This window comes from Cylas formicarius, unplaced genomic scaffold (genome assembly GCF_029955315.1).
Source record: "Cylas formicarius isolate icCylForm1 unplaced genomic scaffold, icCylForm1.1 PGA_scaffold_4__25_contigs__length_36172078, whole genome shotgun sequence".
NCBI classification, from domain to species: Eukaryota; Metazoa; Arthropoda; class Insecta; order Coleoptera; family Brentidae; genus Cylas; species Cylas formicarius.
This window is the reverse complement of record NW_026844334.1, coordinates 18,980,991-19,000,629: the sequence shown is the minus strand read 5'-3', so window position 1 is coordinate 19,000,629 and position 19,639 is coordinate 18,980,991. Positions and strand designations below refer to the sequence as shown.

At 32.8% G+C, this 19,639-nt stretch overlaps 1 protein-coding gene across 1 annotated transcript in view; it reads right to left on the bottom strand.

Moving 5' to 3' along the window:
- The window catches only part of LOC132700928 (uncharacterized), a 36,129-nt gene that overhangs the window by 15,758 nt on the left and 732 nt on the right, over positions 1–19,639 (bottom strand). Inside the window, exons 3-17 of the mRNA XM_060668524.1 lie at positions 14,586–14,725; positions 13,781–13,925; positions 12,981–13,287; positions 11,021–11,160; positions 10,815–10,968; positions 9,537–9,773; positions 7,140–7,337; positions 6,853–7,081; positions 5,940–6,082; positions 3,623–3,807; positions 3,192–3,564; positions 1,105–1,328; positions 925–1,025; positions 349–470; positions 124–283 (exon numbers count right to left, since the gene is read on the bottom strand). Coding sequence (XP_060524507.1) covers positions 124–283; positions 349–470; positions 925–1,025; positions 1,105–1,328; positions 3,192–3,564; positions 3,623–3,807; positions 5,940–6,082; positions 6,853–7,081; positions 7,140–7,337; positions 9,537–9,773; positions 10,815–10,968; positions 11,021–11,160; positions 12,981–13,287; positions 13,781–13,925; positions 14,586–14,725 — 2,858 coding nt within the window. The remainder of the gene's footprint in view (positions 1–123; positions 284–348; positions 471–924; positions 1,026–1,104; positions 1,329–3,191; positions 3,565–3,622; positions 3,808–5,939; positions 6,083–6,852; positions 7,082–7,139; positions 7,338–9,536; positions 9,774–10,814; positions 10,969–11,020; positions 11,161–12,980; positions 13,288–13,780; positions 13,926–14,585; positions 14,726–19,639) is intronic.

The following is a 19,639-nucleotide window of genomic DNA, read 5'->3' as shown; positions in this document are numbered from 1 at the left end:
TTTATAAAAATTTAAACAAGAGACAATAACATAAAAAATAGAGAAATATAAGCTGCTGCAAATTCCAAGCTCGAAGTTCTTTTAGTATCAACATCATTATTATAATATATCACTATAAAATACCTGTCAGTGCGGGTTCGCTAGTCTCTGGAAGGGTGTGTTTTTCTTCTAGCGAAGCATTCGTCGGAGTTTTCGGGTTTGCTTCTTTAACTGGTTTCTTTTTTCTAGCGGAATGGTTTTCTTCTACCGATCTGCTTTTCGAGTTGGTCGCGGTAATTTTGTTCTACGAAGATATGTATTGCGAAATGTTAGACGGTCATAATCAATCAGAAAGGTTTGTGTGCTCACGTTATTGCCTTTTTGTCTTGTAGCGTACATGTCCAAAAATGTCTGCCCTGGATTCGGATCTTGATAATTTTTGGGTGGCTTATTTTTAGTTAGTTCGCACTTTGCGCTGCAATCGATACCAACTGAAACGGTTTCCACTTGTATTATTGTCAAAGGGACATTTCGTTGGGAAAAATGAGACTTTTAAAGATGGGAGAGATAAAAAAGAACTAACCAAAACGAGGTATCTGCTTTTGGAATGATCAGGTCAACATAAGATAATCAGGAACAATGAAATAGGAAATTTTTAGGAAAGTTAAACCTCATGTGTAATTCCAGGAATTAATCTCGGAATTAATAGAATGATTATTCTGAGAACAATAAAAGTTCAATCGCGCATTCTACATACGAGATTTTCTTTTATTGAAATGGACTTGGTTAATTTTATTTATTTAATAATTATAATAGACTAATTACAAACTTTGTTACTATATTAATACTCTGAAAAAATAAAATTAAAAAAAAAATTTCAGATTGAATTTTTTGTTTCCTTTGACGAATTTATTTCAATTTAAATTATTTAGTTTAAAAATTTACCCCAATCGTCGCTTATGAAGTCCGCGGCCACAAATTCAACACTCGATTTTTCAAGTTCTATATTCCTGATCACTTCGGGATTATGAATCATACATTCATGCCTGCAAGAAGGAACGCCATTTTGACCAAGTTGTTAAAGACACTCCGCAATATTTTCACACAATACGCAATGTTACTTACGTATATTTTTCGTAAAGAAGAATTTCGTTTTTACTATTGCCAACCAAGAGCGTCATCGTCGACTCGAAATTCACCGAGCACTTTTCTTTTAAAGCATTAACATTGGCCAACGCGATTGTCAGCTTGATATTTGTATCGCTCACTTCCAGTTTTATTTCGTAGCGAGGCAAATGCTGTACTTGATCGATGATTTGATTTCCGAACGGTGGTTTTTTCGCAGTGATCTGGAATGTTACGAGCGAAATTGTAGATATGACTGTTGTAAATTAGTATATAATTAAGGTTTTTATTATTGCCTAAAATACCAAAGTACCAAATAATTCATTGATCGGTTTTATTTTTATTTAGTTAAATATTAACAGTATAAATATAAACAGTATTACTTTGTTGTTGGTTAAAAGTCGAAGCTTCTGTCGTGTGTTTCTGCCCTTAGTACCAACATACAGTCAATCCCAGATTTTATGCAGTGACAAGATATCTGTTATATGTATTCTGGCGAAATTAAGTTATATTAAGTTTGTTTTCTTTGTGGTTTTGTATTGGCACTCAGGGTATTTTTTTTATTTTCAGATGCGAACGGTGTCACCTTTCTGACTACTCTTCGTTTTGAGTAAAATTCTTAATAATTAAAAAAAAATTATATATATATTATACACTTTCAAATTAGACGCTTATTTATCATTTCATCATATTTACCCTCTCTTTCATTGTTTACATTGTCTTAATTTCTTGTAAGACGGTGACCTAGATAACTGAATATTGCAAAATGGCTACCGTCGCCTTTTTCTAGTATGGTAGTGTATTACAGTACAAATATACAGGGTGGTAGTTAATATACGATCCATGCTTTGACATTTAAGTGCTAGTATTTCTTATTATAGTAGCAAATCAATATAGAATTGAAAAGATTTTAGTTTTTGTATTCAGATAATCGAAGTTTTGTTTATAATATTTGAAATTTGGAATAATATACAAAATATATCAGTTAACATAAATTGCTGCGTCCGTTTTGGTTAGTTTGCATTAGTGCTCAGCTTTTATATGTGGCATACTAACACTAACTAATAAACATGTAGCGAATTAAAAAAGAATTTTTCAAAAATTGGAGAGCAAAATTATACCATGATGTAAAAAATTCATAACAGAAAGGATAGCACCAGTAGCTAAAAAAACATCCTGCATATTGCATGAAAATTCAAAATGGAAACGCGTTACATTTTATATATAAAAAATGAAGCCTTATCTTTAACGTCGACTTACTCAAGTACTCTTTATAAACGCCACGAATTATTTCAATTTCCGTCTAATGTTATTTTAGCGCGCAAACCCGACCCCACTCAATTTTGTTGAGAAACGAGGGAAATGTGAAAATTGGATAATGAAACTTCATTGGCGATTATTCGCACTTGTTGGGATAAGATGTCCTCTAAAATGCAAGTTCAGTAAGTTAAGTAGATTTGGATTATCGATACGAAATTAAAAATGAGAGACACAAAGTAAAAGAACTCATCGACAAAACGCTGTCAAGCTTGGCAGTGTTTTGTCACATTAAGCAGCAGATTATATATGTTTATGTCATAATTCATAATTAAAACCAATAACTAAAATCATATATGGAATATTGTATATCAATATCGAGAGGATAACATTTGCGTCGCAATGAAAAATTAAATTTAGCAAGCAAACAACGAGCTATAATTTGAACGAATGTTATAATTTTCTGATATTGGACAAGTCATCTACAAGTTTCTTCGATTTTCGATATATATATATATATATATATATATATATATATATATATATATATATATATATATATATATATATATATATATATATATAATCCTTTACTCAGAGGATGTTTATGTATGATATGATATGTTCCAAATTATCCATGAAAATTTCTGTATGTAGTGAAATTGTCTATTAAATTCAAAATAATTTTGGTCTAAACAAACTATTAAACGATCAAGCAAATCTTATTTTGTGATAGAGTTTTGAAAATTTTTTGTTCTAATTTAATTGTGTTAAATGGATTTTTATCAAGTTAAAATGACTTCGGTCCAACTAACTTCGATGTGACTTACCATTTCGAGTTGTCTTGGATTGGTATTCGCAATTTTCTGAAACGTGTTCTTTTCAGATTTCGATAATTGCCTGGATATTACCGGACCGATTCCCGACAGTTGCTTAGACACGTAGGGAGAGTTTTCCCACAACTGCGCGTGAAAACATTTCGCCATAATTATGGCGCTAAGCAATGCCTGGTAGGCGTTTGATCGTGTCTCCAGATATTCAATTAAACCTGGAAAATAAATCGAATCGATTTCTAATCTCGGGCGAGCATTAGAAAAAAAATTACATCTCGCAATACGCTCGCAGTTTCTCATGATCCGGTGAGAGTCGCTGATTATTGATTGCTCGCTGATTTCTAAATTGCCGAGCACTGCTTGTATTATGCTGAAACACGTGCAGGAATGAATCAAATTCGAATACCTACTAACAAATTTGCGCTTACCAATTTACTTTCATATCTACAGTTTTGATCCTTCCTTTTAGGCGAAAACGGATTTCCTCTTTGGATGAGTTGTGATTCAAAAAATTTAATACTTTTTTATCGTTCACTCTCAAAAATATTTCAGAAAATTCGTGACACTGAGAAATCAAACCGAGTACCTGAATTAAGTTTTCATTGCCGTTTAACTAAAAATACGTGAATTTTAATAATTTAAATAAAATGATATTGAAAGATGGAGTTAGGTAAATTTAATTGTACATGATCTTTCAGGTTCGAAACACAATTTAGTTCGTTGTTACTAGCTCTTTTTTTTCAAAACCATTGGGTATTTTTGACGGTCTCTTCACTTTAACTGTTGCTATACGAACAATTTTATATTAAGTAAATCTAAATATGTGTCAACTTTGTAAACTCTAAAAGTGCATCACAACCGAATTAAAAGATAACAAACTGTGGGAGCTGCAATATCCTTCGGGGAATCTAGATATGTAAACATATTAAAGTTAACCTAGTGGGTTGTGCTTGAGAGCCGTCTCGAAAGTTGTAAGTAACTCTAAAACAAGCAAAGTTAAAACCATTTGTTAGTTGCAATTATTTGTATATAAGCCTGTGCTTATACAGCAGCCATAAGTGTAGGTGCAATTACGAGGGACATTTTCAATGTTCTAGCAATTCTACTATAAATTACGCAGAACTTGTAGGCAGTGTTATTTGTTGCAGAAAAGTGTCTGCATGTGTATTCAACTATCTAGTGCAATATTGTTTTTGTAACCATGAAAAATGCAGCAAAACCTAAAATTAGCTTCGTTTTTGTGGAAAGAAGCTATGAAAACACTAGAAATTATGCAACGTCTGCAAGAAGTATTTTTTATTAGTATTGAAAAGTACTGTTTATCTAGTAGATTAAAAGCAGTTTTAAAGCGGTTTAGACTCTCAGAATAAAGATAGGCGAATGACCATTCGTCATATTAATGTGCGCCTATCCCTTAGACAATTTTTTGGCAACGAAGAATAGCCACTGACGAAACGCGGATTGCTTATTTTAATCCTGAGACCAAAAGTCAATCTACAAAATGGCTCAAACTTGAATAAAGTCTTACTAACTTAATGCTTACTGTGTCCAGGTAGTGAGGGGAAACCGAAAAAGTTCTTTGACAATTGCTTAAAAAATAGTTTTGTCGTGGGGGTAACTTTATAGGTAAATGGAGATGTTGAAAAACTACATTGTAATATTGACGAAAATTAAAAAATTGTAAAGAGAAAAACAAAGATTTGATTGAGTTGACTGTTACTTGATGATAATCCATTACATACGCAATTTAATAAAAATAAATACTTGCCACACACATGTTTATTGCTTTGACAATTGTTTCGGTACACTGTACCTTCTTCAGAAAGAATCTCTAAACTAACAATCACAGGGTTGATTACAGATTATCCATACAGTAGGTAGAATCTTTATCTAAGGGTTTACAAGGGGAGAATTATTTAAGTCGGTTTGATCGTTTAGTAGCAAATTTGTATATTTCAGTTTATTAATTTCTATTGTTTCTAATAAGTTAAGTTTTTTGCTTTTGTCTTGACTATGTTAAATAGCTAAAAAACTTAGAAGGCTAAATCGGAATATTGCTTTTAAATGTAATAGGACATTAGGATCTGTAAATAAAAATAATAAAACGAAAATACATAAGTTATGTAAGTCGAGAGTATACAAATTAACATGTGGATCTTGTCCAAAAATATACATAGGTCAGACATAAACTGAAATATACAAATTTGCTACTAAACGATCAAACCGACATCAATAATTCTCCCGTCTTAAACCCTTAGATAAAGATTCTACCTACTGTATGGATAGTCTGTAATCAACCCTGTGATAGTTAGTTTAGAGATTCTTTCTGAAGAAGGTACAGTGTACCGAAACAATTGTCAAAGCGATAAACTTGTGTGTGGTAATCATAAAGCAAGTGTTTTTTTATTAAATTACGTATAGAAAAAAACAACTTTGAAGCTTTTGTAGTTTTTTTTAAAACGTCTTTATTAGTTTTTTAATATGGTTTATTTTATTTATATTAAAAAGATTTTTTGCTTGCTACTTGTGCTATATTTCTTTTAAACCGTGATGAGGATTCCAGGCGGACACTTTTAAAGAGCCCACTATTGCAATGCTATAAGGCCCTCAAATTTTGAGGCTAGTAGACAACAACCTAAATGTAGTAAGTTGTGTTCGGAATTTTTTTGAGAACTGAGAAAAATAACTTCCTTTTTCTATAAGTTTGCCAATCTTTAACAACTTTGTTTATAACTTACGGTTTACCTTTGTGAAGAGCTTCATCGTGTCAAACGCCACATAGTATTTTGCCATAATCTCCCCAATGACGGTTGGCGTAATTTCTATTCCTTGCATGATTTTAATCATTCCACCGCTTGAGAGTTTGTTCAGGTCAACCTGACATATCTCTAGATGTATTAGAAAAAGATGTGGATTAAAATAGAGCAATAATATGAAATTATTGCCATGACTGAATCAGTTTCAAAAAAATATTTTGCACTAGTTGATTACTCATATTAAAGAAGTTAACACATTTTGATTTGTATTACTAATAGAAAGAAGAAGAAATATAAATATATACGATATACGTGTACTATATACTATACATCATCAAATGTCTATTCAACATTTGTTAAAAAGTTCAAAAATAAACATGTATCCAAAATACCAAAATAACTGTGGTTCAAGCGCTTTTTTTTTCATTTTCACTACATTCTGAGATCCTTCAAAAACGGTTATAAACATGGGCAGTTTTGTAATCGACAACCAATATATTAAAGTTATTTTTTTTAAACGCGTAAATGGCTTTTGCTCTGTATATCCCATAATGTACATAAACGATTTATATTCTTAGTATAGGTTGGGCCAACTAAACATCTCATTCATTGATTTTTGTAAAATTTTGCATCCAATATACGAACGAAAAGAACTGTTGAAAAATTTTAGTTTATGATTTTTTTTTACTTGATTAGATTATTTGTAGAAATAGAATAAAATAAAATGATTAAAAGTTTTATTTGGCAAAGGTGTTTACGAACTTTGTACTAATTTGGAACGACTTTTAAAAATTACAATTATTTGTGCATAGGCAGGACTGTTTGAAATTCGTTAGATATCCGGTTCCCTATCCTTTTCAACCCATGAAAGTTAAATAACAATTTATGATATATACGCTTACCTAGCAACTTTTTGTCAATCTGATCGGGCTTCAGTCCCCGCGGAAGTTTGTATTTTTCCGGATTTTTCCTAGCCCTTATGTACAGGAACGTTGAAGAAAGCCACCTCATTGCCACATCTAAATCCGTAATCGTCTTCAACACGATCTCGGCATTTAAATGCTCCATGAGGCATTTGTGAAGCTGCGATTCTATCGGTTGCGCGCAATTCAACATTTTCTCATACTTTTCCTGCGATATTTTTTACCACATTGTACCTATTAAACACTTAATTATTTTTTACGCCAACCTTATCCTGCGACGTGGTTAATATGATGGCGGTGCCCTGTGTGTCGAACTGAATTCGTCCGGCTCTACCTATCATTTGGAAGAGCGATATCTCGTCGTAATCTTTGTACCGACCATTCCCGTCATACGATTTTGTCGTTTTTACTATTACTAGACGTGCTGGTAAATTCACACCCATCGCGAGGGTACTTGTCGTTACCTACGATTGCAAGTAATGTTCGGTTGTAACTATAAATTTCTCGCGTCTCAAAAATACCCGATCAGCCCGAGGCACTTCGAGTCTTTCCGACACTTTAGTCACGGAGTCACAGCGATCTAATGGTTCCGGTACAATTTTAATTACTGATGGTGTTTTGACGTTTTCCAGCTCTCACGGTTCTGATTGTGTTCTGCATTTATCACGAAAAAAATTACTATGCAACACATTTATAAACTTCTTTATTAAATACTCGCTCCGCTATTATCCGTTCGTGCCTAAACAAACTCACGACAATTTAACGAGTGACTGAGAAGTTTATGAACGTGTTGTATGCTAGTAATTTTCCTACGAACGTCCTATTTTTGCAAAACATCTAATCGCTCGAATTGACTCGCGACAGTGTTTAATGGAGCTAAAGTATTAAAGAGACACGGCTACGCGCTGCTAATTAGCGTATAATTAGGTATTTTCGACTAAGGAGTAGAAAATATACTATGAAATATATTTTCTTTTGAGGTGTGGTCCGAATTTGGATTTTAGTGTTTTCACATGGTAAAGATGTTAAATCAAAAAATTTTGGTGTCCTTATAAGTACTCATTATTCCGGTCAATATTAAAATATCAGTTATATATGTCTAAATTATTAATCGTTTATCCTTACGCATGTAGATTTGGGCGTATTACTGGAAAATCGCAATTTATACGAAGAAATGTGACGTTGTGGTTTTCTAAAATTCAAAAAAGTGTTCACTTGTAGCGACATTCGGTTGAGATTTGTGGGCTGCTATGTTTGGTCAGTGCTTCTATACGACGTTGAAGGTTGGACACTAAGGGTAAAACCCATAAACTTATTGGAACCATTTGAGGTTTGGATATTCTGCAGAATCCTTAAGATACCATGGACAGCCAGAATGAGAAACGAAGATATTCTCAGGATTATTCACCAAGATCGCGAACTCCAAGACGTTGTAAAAAAACGAAAGACTGCATAACTGGGTCACATAATGCGCAATCATAAATATCAATTTCTGCAACTGCTAATTGAGGACAGGATCAAGGGTAGAAGAGGACTGGTACGAAAGAGAATACCTGAAGAACGTGAGACAGATAGACAAGCTATGGAAAATGTAGTCGCCAACATCCATTAATGGATAAGCAGAGAAAGAAGAAGAAGAAGAGTGGTTTCCTCGTTGAAGTTGAGGGTGTGTCGACAGTGAATCAAATTCAGCCTATATCTCAACAAACAAAATTGGTGTTATAGTATGATTCCGAATTTGCCCAATTTTAAAGTAATGTTTTATTTCATTATTGAAGAGCGACCATTGAAAACCAGACATCTCCTTATAAAGTAATTTCCAGAAAAACACGAAACACTTTTAGCTCTTAGGAGCATAAAAACAAAATTTTGCAACATAGTTTAAGACGAAGCAGTAGCTTGGATAATATTTTTTCAATCTCCTCGTTTGCCGACGTCACTAAAAAATCTTCTGATTCGAAAAATGTGTACCACTTTTTATATAAAATGTATTGGAAGCGAATAATACAAAAAAATACTATCAGAAAACTGGATACCAAAATAAACCTAATCTGTTTTGGGACATCGCAATTTAAGGAAATATGAATCTGAATGTTTACACGGACTAGATTGAATACTTTGATACAGTAGTTTCTTTTAAATTTATCTTGAGCAATTTATTTCAAAGAAAATCTTCAAATGCTCTTATAGAAATCGTCAAAGTTAATATGGTTTTAACATTCTCGAACCAAAAGGTTAGTTGATTTTATTACAAACTTTTAAAAATACAATAATACAATAAATTTGAAGATTTTCCTTGAAATCGTGTGTTTCGAGAAAAACTTTATTAAAGTGTTCAGTCTAGTCCATCTTAGTATTTTGATTCCTATTTCTTTAAATTGCACCAAATCAAAATCAGGTTTGTCAGAGTTTTTTGATAATTTTGATAATGTAGAAAACTAAAAAACAAGCATATAACTTAATTTTTTAAATATTTCTTATTTATCATTTTTGATGCCCAAACTATACTCAGGATCAAAATTTGCTAAAATGCCACAACACACTGATTAAATCGGAAATTGTAACGAGTTGATACATCGAAGCAATGAGATCCAGCTAATGTGGGGGATACGTTTGCGATTTTCATATCTCTTATTGCAAATGTTACTTTCGCATCGACTTACCAAAATGGGCAGTTTGCATTCCCTGAAGGCGTTTTCAATTGCACGTCGATTTTGCATTATCAATCCGGCGTGGTGAAAACCAATTCCGTGGACTGCGCATTTTTGCAGCTTCGGATCATTTACCTCAGCGAGAACTTCAAGCAACGCTTGCTTTTGCACCTCGCTCAGGTGAATTTGCAATTGTTCGACAAGAAGTTTGGCCGTCATTTCTACACTTTTGCGGGTATTGCAGAAAATCTGAAAGGAAACCCGGAATCGTTCGAAGCAGGTGTAAAAAAGGACAAATCGCCATCATCATCAAGTCTAAATTAATCAATAAATTAATTGAATCAAAAAACATACCCCCACGGACTTTTTTTAATCTGTTCTACACTATCTGCCTGTCTCTCTTTATTGTTTAGTGCCCCAAAAATTTATGTAAAAGTTCAGCTAAAGTTTTCACACGTTCTATTAAATTTTATTTGTCCTTGGTATATTTCACCATACATTCAAATCAAAAATTAGAAATATTCATTTTTTCTTGCGAATTTAGTCTACTTTTCATGTTAAATCAAAGTGACGCACTATTGAATATTTTTTCTTAATTCTATTTTTTTCTGATAAAATCTACCAATTTTATTTTGTTTTTTTGTTAAACCTATAACAAACCGTTTTATACGTATAAGACACTTTTTTATTTGATGATCAAATTCCAGACTAGTATTTATTATTTCGCAGTTAGCCATTAACATACCACAAGAATTTAGACAACTAACCAAAACAACTATAGGAAGTTTTATGTCTTCAACGAAATATATTTTTTTCTTGGTATATACCTAATTGTAGTTATTTCGAAATTTTTAAAAATATAAAAAACATGTATGAAGACTCCTCTTAAAGTTAAAGAAATTTGGACTTTGATTTTTTTATTGAATTTTAAATTGCACGTACTGTATTTTTTTTATTTTTGGGTTCTACTAACCATTTTCTCCGATTCGATACTTAATTTAATTTTGAAAGCGTTGTACTTGTTTAATTGAAAGTATAATTTAAGATAATAATCTAATATTTCGTTAAAGCAAGAAGAGGAAGAAAAAAATCAGATCGTCGGCCCTGTAAAAATTATTTACGCCTACAATCCTCAAAACAAAATAAGGAAACAAAATCACCATAACATAAAGTGCAATTCGTGCTAAATTAATGACAGAGTATGGCGCGCGTCCAATAGTCCAGAAATAAAAAGAAAGTAAATAATTATGATAAAACTTTTCTGATTTTAGCAGAATTAAATAGAATTACCAGGGTCGGTTTTCCTTCGGAATATTTCAATATAAGACTAGGGAGTTTGTAACTTAACGACATATCGAATCTGAACAAACTGGAAACTTGGGAGTTAATTGGATATCCTAGCACGATTTTATTAAGCTTGACGGGGCGAATTTCTTCGGAAAACCTAAAAGTGAAATCGATTTAGAGAGTAACCGATGACAGACGAAAGTACCTACTTGTAGTATTGTGTAGTGCAGGAACCACTGATCCAATCTGCCACATCTTCCACGTTTGCGATGGTTGCTGACAATGCTATAAAGCGTATTTTCGGGTTGTTTGCATTCATGAAGGTTTCGATAGTTTTCATTCGACAAACCTGTGAGAATAAGAAAATGAAAAGATTGAAAACGTTTCGACAATATATCAATATTTTCTGATACTGCTGACATAATCGATGCATATACCTGGTAGCTCTGTTAACACAACTTATTAGCAATCCTTTTTATTACCGATTTCAGTAGCGTTTGAGCAAGACTTCTGCTTCAACTGCCCAGTCATTTACGAGCAGCCTTTTTAAATGTTGTAGAAGGTGTTGGCAAGAGTATAATAATAACGAATCAATAGTTTAACGCAGTGGTTCCCAATCTATTTTGTGTCGTAGACCCCTTGGCATGTTTCTCGGTTTTGAGTATACTTACATGATATTGATTTTTTGTTAATTACTAACTGTAGTGAAATTTAGTATTAAAAACTTAACATGTAATTACTCAAAATAAAATTTTGTATCTGTTTATAAAATATACGTAACTTAACATAAACTAAGCAATAAGTAAAGGTTTTTAGTGAAATGGATGAAACTGATTCTTTAACAATAAATTATCAACATTTGGCTTCAATTTCGTAAGGTTTAATCTTAAATCTCCTAGGCAAATTATGTCCAGTCTAAACCCCTTTTCCACAAGATAGGACGATGGAAATGGAAGGAAATTTTTCCGCAATATTCTATAATACCCGATAAGTAACGGGTATGTTTTTTTTGCAGCCAGGATTGTTGGTATCAGTTTTTAAACTGAACTTTGTTTTTCGTTTGTACTTGTATTTTGCTTCATTAGTTTAACTCTGACATGAAAAGCTGATGGGATGGACTTTGTTTCAATTAGATGAAAAAGTGCAAAAAATCTTCTCAAAGATAAGCCTTTAGACAGCCAGCCTAGTTCAGCCTAAAGGAGTAATTGATGAAAGCGTTCGTCATTTTCTTCAGACAAATTCACAAATAACCGTTCGTCTGACATTCGTATTTATAGAGCGACGAATTGAACAAGTCTATGCAAGTGCGCGAAGCTCTGAGACAAAAATTGCCAAGAAATTTTACAGCGCGTATGTTTGTAACAAGATGATACTTTTTTGCATGTGCCAGCGAAGGCCTACATCTTAGCACTAACACAATTTTCTAAACACATATAATATTTTTTTTACTTTATAGATACTTTTATAGATAAGATGTCTTTATATTATAACATTGTATAATGCAAATAACTAGATACTATCAGTGTATTTTAAAATCCGCTATCGTGGACTCCCATTTTCATTTCATAAACCCTCAATTTTTTTTCCGCTGACCTACACTCCTGGCAGGCTGTCATATGCCCCTGGGGGACGATATACACCACTTTGGGGATCAATGGTTTAACGCATTATTTCGTTTGATATTACTTCGTTGTTTAAGTTCGCGAATGCCGAGTTTTTCGAAATATTTTTTTCATGTCGTTTTTTTGCTTTATTTATCCACTATTTGTCAAGCATGAATAACTGAATAATGAATATTAAGGAATTTTAATTTTCGTCCCTTATATGTTTTGTAAGTTCCAACGAACAGCTTTTCAACCAAAAACCTTTAGAGGCTTCGGTGCGTCATGGGTAAAAGTCATAGACAACTACAAATAATGTTGCATCCAATAGTGAAGAGTGAAAACACAATAGCGAAATAAATTAGGACCATAATCCAGGAAACCGCCATTACAAGCTATATACATTAATTTAACAGAACTCGAGGCATGTTAAGGCTATGAACAATGGAATGAACCGTATAAATATGCCACACGAGTACTAGAATGAGTTTACTTAATCGACCATCAATGAAATGTTTTACGATATTCAATCAATCCACTCTAACGCTACAAATTATTTATTGCTTACCGCTACTTCGAGTGTAGGTCCTCTAACGTCGGCATTGAGTAAGTGCACTTCATCTATCATGAACAAGTTTATAGGTCGGACGAAATGACCATACTCTCTCCACTTCCGGGTTAAAATATCCCATTTCTCCGGAGTACACAGAATTATGTGGTTGGAGAAAATAAGCTGCATATTAAAATTTTCGTAGTCGCTTGTAATGCATATTATTTTCAACCCATAACTAGAGAATTTTTTGTTCCAATCTAAGTGTCTCTCTTGGCATAAAGCTTTCATTGGCGAAACTGAAATATATTGTAATGAAATGATTGTAATGAAATTTTCACACAATAATTCGAGGTAATATGATCGCTTACTTTAAAACTAACCCCAGATCTAGCTTTAGTCAATCAATATTTTTTTTTGTATTTTGTTGCTAGTGGCCTTTCATTTTATACGAGATTACAGAATGTTTTATATCATTGAAACTTACTAATTTGACTACCAACAGGAATCCGAAATTTCAAAGGTAAGTTTTAAAGTTTTCTAAAATGTAACAACTTCTTAAACATTGATCTACTCAAAACATTGACAGACTACCAAAAGAATATAATCGAAACAAAGCATTATTTTCTGCTTCGTCAATATTCACCTAAACATGACAAGAATGACATATTATATCGGTTTGCAGCCAAAACGTCGTAGACAATATTTGTAATTTTAAATTCCAAGAATCAGTTCTAATGCGCAAACATGGCGGGCTATGTTTTAATCTAGAATTTTTCGAAATTTCAATTTTTTTTCGTAATGTTTTACGATAACATGAAATTTCTGCTTTATACTTACTGTATACCATTCTTAAGTCACTAAAAGCCGAACTTTCATTTTGACAAAGAGCACGTATCATAGCCATTTCGAAAATAGCAGTCTTTCCGGATCCTGTCGGAGCGGATATAACCAACGACTTGTCTAAAAAAATATAAAAAAGCAGGACTAGTGTTTTGTTTGTTTTGCGTTCTTTGATAGCATACTAGAAACATTATTGTATATTGGAAGGAACGTTAGGAAACTCATGAAAAACGAGAAAATTCTTTCGCGTTCAGCGTTATGAGAAGAGTTTTGAATTTTTATTTGCCGCCGTATTTGAATATTAATATCCATGTAATATTTTAGATATTCCTCCAATTTTGGCAATTGTCAATTTGGTTTTAGGATTTTTAATTTAAGAAATTGTATAGGTATCTGGGATATCAATCATGTACCTAGAATAAGAATCAATTCAAAAATGCGGAGGTAAACTGTCCCCTATACCAATACCAATAATTCCAAATTAACTTTGGGGAAAAGGACAGCAAACCTCTGTGCTACCGAATTATATGCCAACTAAAAGTGTGAAATAAAATTAAAATATAATAAATAAATTGATTAGCAAATAAGCCTTTGCTTTGGAATAATTTTGAAATAACTTTATTGCTTCAAATATAACGATCAAACACTACCCAAATTGTCGGAGCCAAAACACAATAGTTTACGTTTATAACAACCAGCTTCGAACCAAATTGTCGAAGTCAAAACACAATGTTTTACCTTTATTAGCATTGAGTTGTACGTTATTTGAAAAGCACTTACCAGTCTGAAGCACTTCATCGAGAACAGCAGACTGAATGCGGTTGAATGTTGGATATCCGGCAAATACACTTCTGTATGTCGGTGGAATTTCACTAATGGGTCGAAGTTCTCGATCAAAGGGATCCATTATATGTCGAGTTCTAATGCGTGGATATTAAAACGATTTTCAATTCATTAAAACTCATCCGTCGTAAAGAAAAACGAATGTCAGTGTTAAACTTCACAAATGACATTTTCACACGCCACGGCCGCCTATGATTATGATGGTTCAATAGTCATTGTTAAAAATAGCGTTCTATTTCATGTTGATACATGGATATGTGCAATCTATCAAAAAAGTCTCCTAACGGATATGATTTTTAGTAAATTTATTGCAGTCTTTAATTTTTGTGAGTTTTAATTAAATTACACACAGATAAATAACTAGAATGAATATTTGTGTTGGTAAAATGTATTTTGAAAACATAATATTATGTGGGTTAGGCTTTATTATAGCTCTTAGATACTTAATCATATTAGAGAGAGAGAAAGGGAGAGAGCGAGAGAGAGAGGGGGGGGGGGAGGGAGGGAGGGAGGGAGATATTTCTTGATTTTTTGTAATCCGAACCTTAGCCTCTGTCCGTATCAAACTTGATGATGATTGGATTAATATCTGATGACTGAGAACTGGTAGCCAATTGCAGCCGAAAGTTATATCAAAACGAATCCAAAAAATTAAATGCGGTAATTCTTTGTTTAAAATAACGGGTAGTGTTTTATATAAACGTTGGGTCCAAGAAAGTGGCTCCACCTACAGCGCGATATTTTCTAGTGGTTGACTTTTGACCCAACACTACGTTTTATTTTTAAGTTTGTTTTTCCATTTGTTTTGAAAGTCCCTGCATATTATATAATATTTAATTATCCCTGCGCTAGTATATCCAAATATTTCGAATCATTATCCCGTTGAAACCTCTCGACCCTCTGAATTGGAAGGTTTTTTTTTTCTCGACTATTGTACCCAAGTCTATGTAAACAGTTTCTCACAGTTGATCGATTCTTTCATAGAGCATCCTTGAGTGCCGGGTCTAATCGATGGGCACTTAACTCCGGGTTATTCCTTAGTTTCCTAACTAAGGGCGCTTTCTCAAGAAGAGTTGATTTTTTTAGACAGCCAGGGCGGGAATTTATTTCCTATGAATCGGTCTTTTCTCCATAAATTTATAACAATTTTTTTCACAGAAGATGAAGATGCATTTGCATTTCTAATTAAAAGAGGGTAATTAGTCAAATTAATTAAATGCAAAGAAAGCAGTTTAATTAATAAAACGTTTTGAGCTCATTTTAAGTTTCGATTGAGTTGCGGCATTGTTGATTGCTTCGTTCTGCCACGAGAATCTATCAATGTAATAAAGAGAAGTTTAATTCCAAAAGAAGCTTCCAAAGAAACATCGAAATTGAGCCACGAATGTATCCATTTAGGGGACTTTGATATTCTGGTCAATATCCAATTTACGGACGATCGTCTCGATTCGATCAGAGGATTTCGTTTGTTTAAAAAGGAACTCTTAGGGTCGATCGTGGATTTTATACGGGGAGGAAAGCAATACGACTGGGGCGGCTAAAGGCAAAAAGGAACGAAACCGGGCTTTGAAAACAGAGTCTGATTGACAATTCGAAAATGCAAAGAAATCTGAAGCCCGTAACCGAAACACTAATCTTGTTTTACGCACGACAGCTGTCAATGCTACGAGCAACAAAACAGAGTGAGCTTAATTAATTTGCAGCAAGACACAACGTCCTTTACTTTTCAGTTTATTAAGATGATCTTACAGAAAGTACATTATACACAATCTGCTTCAACTATTAATTGAATTATATATAAGTTTGAAGTTGGAAAAATAATAAATGGCAAACTTTGCCAAACAATTTTGGATTGATACTAACTATGCAAAAAGTTAGTTTGGAAACAAATAATTTTCTTTTAAAAATACTGATGATTCTTTTCGATTAAACAACTAATTCGGAATTAATTTAACAAAACCATCCGTTTAACCTCACCAGTTCATCAAAAAAGTAAAAAAAAAAGTTCGTCGTTATTCTATTGTATTAAATTTGTAACAAAATGTATTAAATTTTTAACTAAACACTTTCGATATATTATTATTTAAGTTACTATTTTCATAATGTTAAAATCATTCTGTTTTTATTTTTCTACTTGTCTGTTTAAGCGTTAAGTGTAGAATGTATATTATATGAAGCGGATGCAAGAGCTTTTTCCATTTTATTGTTGTTTTTTTACGTACAAATAAACTTCAAAGCAGGTAAAATCATTCCAGTTTAGTTATTCAGCTTATTTCGGAATATTATAGCCTGTTGCCTGGGAAACTCTTTATTTGACTGAACATCAAAAACTTTGCTAACATGGAGAGACTCCACAAGTAAGTTTAAAATTATTTCTGATTTCTCTATTTGTGAGAATCATATTTTTCCGTTTATCTATATGGGTGTAAATAGTTTGTAATTGACTTTTTTTATGTTGTGTTTTCCAAATTTGAATTCGTGATAACTGGGAGTCTGGAGGGCCTTTTTTGTAGCTAAGGAAGATTCGAATTTGTAATTCAAAGATAGAAAGACATGAAACATTTTTCAAAGAAACTCCCCCGGCTACTGTAATACTTTTTACAAAACTCCTGGATTCCTCCTGCATCGGCTGAGTGGAACTTGCTGACGTTTCGCCAATCATCCTGTTGGTTTCTTCAGAGCTTGACTAAAACTGGCTCGCATTTTACTCTGTACCGGCTTATATATTGTTTGAGGGAGGCAGAGCAAAATGAGGGCCATAAACACCGTCTCGGATGACTGATTCTCATATTGGTGAAACTATACTTCTATAGCCTCTCGGATTTTTCGTTGGTAGAAGAATTGATTACATGCAAGAATTTTAGTTTTATCAAATAAAATTTGATGTCCGGTTTCGTGATTGTGTTCGGAGATTTTTGGACAAGTGGTAAATCTGGTTTTGACTTTATACTTCTTTTGAACTTTGGATATATGGTTGCCAGTGTAAGATTGCTTGCGGCTTCATTGCTATTGGAAGGTTGTGGTGAAGTGTATTTTTTGATGGAACGCTTAATATCTTTAATGTAGAAATTATTATAGAGAAGAGCAGAGGTAAGGTGTTTTAATTCTGGGTTCAGTGCCTCGGACTGAGATAGTTTTACGGCTCTGTAAACAGTTCATAACCGATGATTTTTGGGTCGGATGGTCATGTGAACATTCATTATGATATCGGTCTGTGTACGTAGGTTTTCTGTAAAGACAATGACCCAATGTTAGGTCTGATTTTATATTGATCAGAATATCTAAGAATGGAAGGTTATTATTAGTTTCCAACTCAATGCTAAAACGTATGTTAGGGTGTATAGAGTTTAAATGTCTAAGAAAATCTACTAGGGTTTCTTAACCATGAGGCCAAATAACATCGACGTACCGTTTCCATAATTTTGGTTTTAGATGAAAAGTGTCGAGAGCTTTCTTCTCAAAGGATTCAATAAATATATTCGCGATGACTGGTGATAGTGGAAAACCGGTAGCTGTTCCCGACATTTGTTCAAAAATTTGACCGTTATAAGAAAAATATGTTTCAGATAAGCATTTTCCAATTAAAAAAAGATAACGGATAAATATTCTGAATGGTAATAATAGACAAAGGCGATTCTTGTTAAAAGTTCTAGAGAACTAACAAAGAAGTATTGTGATAAATACAAATCTTCCCGAAAACTGGTGGCATTTGTGGAATTTATACTGGAAAACTCTATTTTATTACCAATTGAAATACTCAATAAAAATGTAGATTTAACATCCACCTACACCGATTTATTACAATTACAATTTCTTCTAATATTTATGTTTATGTTATTGAGGCAGGAACGCCAATTTTTTTTCCAAAGAACGCATCATATGTCATTAGTTTATCGTGATGAACTTTTTGTTTCCCCACAATATGTCCATACATATACAAGGTATTCCTTAATGACGTGTCAATAGTAAATGGAGCAATGCTTGAGCTCATTTTAAAAAACTTTGATTCAATGAAAGCAAAACGAATAATGATAAATAATAATAATAAATTATAATCTATTCCAAGCTAACTAGACTTGTATCTTCAAAAAATATTCTAACGAAATGAAGTCATTTTATTAATGCATTTTATAACAAAAACCAAAATGTTACTTTCATACAGAACTCGACTATATAAAGAAAACATTTATCTGAAAAAATTTCAGTGGCCTAACTTTTTTTCTCATAAATATGAGATACTATATGAAATAGCTTTCGATGCACAATACATTTTCCTATTTTCAGGTAGATATCTACAATAGTTTCTTAGATAAAACAAAAAACTTTTTTTTTTTTCAGAAAATTTACCACCCTGTTTTGCTAATGAAAGCTAAGACGTTTAGTTTAGCATTCACATTCCATTCCTTTGTCTACCCATTTCCCTTGCACTTGTGAAAACGAAATTTGTTGAGTGAATCACCTTATATATATATATATATATATATATATATATATATATATATATATATATATATATATATATATATATATATTCTCACGTATTGATTCACGGATGGAAAAATGTGATAACACTATATTCCGGGATATCATCCGTTCGCTAGTTGAACTCCGACTGGAATCCTGCATCCGATTGGAATCCTGCAAATCCTGCATCCGACTGGAATCCTGCAGACGTTTCGCCAAAATCTCACTTGGCATCTTCAATGCTCGCGCTCCGAGTGTTCGAAGTGTTTTCGGAGCGCGAGCATTGAAGATGCCAAGTGAGATTTTGGCGAAACGTCTGCAGGATTCCAGTCGGATGCAGAATTTGCAGGATTCCAGTCGGAGTTCAACGAGCGAACGGATGATATCCCGGAATAAAGTGTCATCATATATATATATATATATATATATATATATATATATATATATATATATATATATATATATATATATATATATATATATATATATATATATGCCAAATTTATGAGGCAGCTTAACAAATTAAG